Source organism: Xenopus laevis, chromosome 3L (assembly GCF_017654675.1).
Source record: "Xenopus laevis strain J_2021 chromosome 3L, Xenopus_laevis_v10.1, whole genome shotgun sequence".
NCBI lineage: Eukaryota > Metazoa > Chordata > Amphibia > Anura > Pipidae > Xenopus > Xenopus laevis.
Genome location: NC_054375.1, coordinates 122,736,860 through 122,740,473, shown reverse-complemented (window position 1 = coordinate 122,740,473; position 3,614 = coordinate 122,736,860). Strand labels below are relative to the sequence as shown.

The following is a 3,614-nucleotide window of genomic DNA, read 5'->3' as shown; positions in this document are numbered from 1 at the left end:
GGTCACCAACTTGGAAAGTGTCCTCACATGCTCAGTGTGTTCTGTTGAGAAGCTGAGCTTAGGGGCTATCGCAAATTATCAAGCAGAAAATGAGGTTTGTCTGTAATAAAAGCTGATGCTACAGGGCTGATTATCAAATTCTGCAGCTAGTTGCACTGGTTTCTGTGCTGCCATGTAGTAATTATCTGTATTAATTATTAATCAGGCTTTTAGTGTGACATTCATATTTGTTCTGTATATTTTCAGTGGGTCCCCCATCAGCACAAGGCATGTGCAGTGAATCAGCAGAAAAGCAGAAAAGAAGATGGGGAGCTACTGGGGCATCTTTGGAGACAGAGATCTTTACTGCTAAAGGGCTGTGGTTGCCTTGGACTGGTACAGAAACCTAAAACATGATGTACAACATTTCTATCGTACATCTTCGGTTAAGTTTTAGTTCTCCATTAACCATTATTTCCTATAGTAGGCTTGATTTAACTGCAAGAAAAATCTGCATTAAAAATCATTCAAAATGACTATGAAAGATGTTTATACATTCATTTAATGGTAATAAAAGAGCCCTACTTTATGTAATACAGTCATTATGGTCATTTTTGCAATCATTTTTACAATGTATCATACAACTTTATAAATCATTTTACATCAAAAGTTAGAATTTCCCAGTGACAGCTGAAACCTTAGATTGTAAGCTCAATGGGATCTCCTTCCTCCTGCCTCTATAACGCACCCACTTGTTCTATTATTATATTGTTCTGCTGTACAGTTACACAATTAGCTCTTTATTAATAAAAATACTATATTTTTTTGATATCATTTAATGCTCTTTTGTCAAGAAAATTTACTAGGGATGAAGCATGAGCTAAACTCTGCTTTGTCTGTCTTTCTGTTATAGTCAGGCAGTTTAAGATAGCCCCCCCCCAACCAACTTACAAACAACCATGTGGTTGCAGGGCCATATAGAATGTCTATATGGTAAATAAAAAAGGTAAAGGAAAAAAAACAATGCCCATTATCCGCCACTAGATACTTTTGGCTGAATCAAGTGGCGTAGCTGAGGGGGGGTACCTGGTTCTTCAGTGATTAGCAAATGTGCAATACAACAGGACTGGCTGCACATACACATATCACCATGGGAAGGAGACAGGCTGAGGTCCAATTCCCAGGGCAGCACCAGACCTAAATACAGCCCTGTGTTGTTGAAGCTACTATGCAGTACTTTCGATAGAACCATTACATCTGTGACAAAATTAGTTTTGATAGTTATAGCTTAAGTCTGTGCTGTAAAGAATGGTGTTTATGAATCTAGGAGGCACAGACACCCAGACTAACAGTAAATACACTCTCCTTGGAAATAAAAAAAGAGCTCTGTATAAACAAGCCACTTCCTTCCCACACCTCCAGCCTGTGTCTTGGATTAACAAATAAAGAGGAGTTCATTATACACTGGGTTTAACAGATGGCTATTTTGATGAACTCCCATCTTTTTCTGCTACAAGTGCTCTGAAGAACCAGGAAGTTTGAAATTAAGAGTATTATCTGTCTGTCTGGATAAGTAGTTGTGACTCTGTACAGGGATATACCATAAAACCATGCTAGCACATATATTCCATTTTACAAAGCAAACTTCAGCTGGAGCATTTTCTTACATTAAAATGTCTTTTTAATGCATTCATTCGATTTTGTTTTGCCATAATCTTTGTTTCTTCAGGAATCCTCAGGAAGAATGTGTGTAGTGAACCTCCTCTGTTAAACCCAGCCCTCTCCTTTTTGGGTTTCCAGTTGTGACTATCCACACTGTAGAGCAAGGTAAGTGCCCTGTTCAGGGTAAAAACGGTATCTCCCCTGATTACAGCCGTAAAAAGAGCACCCTTACTGTTGACATACTGTCCAGACAGAGTTGTCCATTGCTTGGTGGTGAGGTTAAAGCTCTCAATGGTGCAGCGCAGGAAGTCATCAGAGGGACCGTTCCTCATGACATACAGATTGTCTCTGTGCCCAATCATGCAGTGTCCATAACTCTGTTGCCTTGTTATGGATGATACATAAATCCACTCATCTTTCTGGATGTCATATTCATAGATAATGGTGGTGTCTGGTGGTTTCCAGAGACAGATGAAGATTTTTCCCATGGCCTTTGAAGCTGGTGGACCTGCTGTCGGCTGAGGAAGCTCACTGAGAAAGCTCCAGGTCTGTGAACATAGACTGTATTTCTCAACAGAAACAACTGGAACATTCTCATATTCCCCTCCAATGGCATATAAATGTTCCTCGTGTCCTACCAATGTCACTTCATATCGAAGCTGATGTGGACTGGAAAATTCACTCCAACTATGGTTGGCTGCATCATAGCAAAAGCTCCTTTCCACCACTTGCTTATTTGCACCACGTGCACCCCCTACAATATAAACCTTATTGTCAAGGGTGGCAATGCCAGCTAGGAAGGTACTTGCATTGTCTGGGATACAGCCAAAGCTTTCCCACTGGTTATTCTGCTCATCCAAAAAGCAGATTTTACGGGAAGCATCCTCAAGAAAGCTGGAGGCAGGAGTGTGAGCCCCCACAGCCACAAATGTACTCGGCAAGAGGGACTCCACATACTGCAGGAGATCAGTGGGAAGTAACTGTATTTCCTCTTCCAACAGAGCATAACTATCTCTAATATACAACGCCGCAGAGTGAAACAGATCCAAGAGCCCATAGGTCTCGGCAGCCTGGTACATAAACAGGCAATTGTCTGTGTTGATTAAATTGACCAGGTGTTTGGCCAGAATCTGTACCTGTAGGAAAGCTGCACATTCCACAGCTTGCAGGATTTCCTCACAATTCAGCAGAGGTTGTTCTCCTGCCAGAACACTGAGCATGATCAGGAATCCCTTGGCACTCAAACTCTGAAGGTGGAGCTCATCCTGAGTGCTCTCTCGCATTCCCGATTGGAAAAGGCCCCGGAAATATTCACTGTGCATTACCAGCAGGGCCTTGTCTGTCTCAAACAAAGACTCTTCCACTTTTACAACGATTTTGCCCATTTTCTTGGCTAGGGCTGGTTGGCTCTTGTTTTATATAGATGATTCCTGTGCAACATCAGGTTTCCTTAGGCCTCTTGGTTTAAACAACAACTTGTACGTTGTTTCTTGTCCCTTGCTAAAATTAGCCCTACTCATGTGATGGTATGGGGACGCCAGCAGCTAGACGCATGTCCAGTTGTAAGGTGTCCGTTGTCATTCAAAGGAAGTTTTTTGTCATTAAGTAAAATACTTTCCAGTTATAATAATAATTAATAGTAGCAGTAATAGTAGTAGTAATAATAACATTATTAAAGACTATGTATATGCTTTGCATATCAATCAATCACTTGTATAAAACAGAATGCCTTTTCCGTTGTGAATTAAATTACCTTTCTTTTAATACTGCATGCATTTCAGCCTAGTTCTGCAGGGGTATTGCTCCCATAAGAGTTGTTTGCCATTAGTCAAGAATAATAAAATAAAATGGAAACACATAAGGAACACATAGACCTCTATTGCCTGCGGACTTATTGGCCTGTGTATAGGACTGATACAGTTTCCTTTTTTGACCAATATCTGGTTGGGGCTTGAATATACAGGTATGGGACC

General features: G+C 40.8%; 1 protein-coding gene across 1 annotated transcript; it reads right to left on the bottom strand.

Moving 5' to 3' along the window:
* Positions 1-406: 406 nt before the first annotated feature.
* Positions 407-3,384, bottom strand: kbtbd13.L (kelch repeat and BTB (POZ) domain containing 13 L homeolog). The gene has a single exon (XM_018251727.2). The coding sequence runs from the start codon at positions 3,024-3,026 to the stop codon at positions 1,626-1,628; it is 1,401 nt and encodes a 466-aa protein (XP_018107216.1). The 5' UTR covers positions 3,027-3,384; the 3' UTR covers positions 407-1,625.
* Positions 3,385-3,614: the final 230 nt, after the last annotated feature.

Bases quoted from the DNA above. Each gene is read 5' to 3' on its own strand.
- kbtbd13.L (XM_018251727.2), bottom strand. From the start codon at position 3,026: ATGGGCAAAATCGTTGTAAAAGTGGAAGAGTCTTTGTTTGAGACAGAC.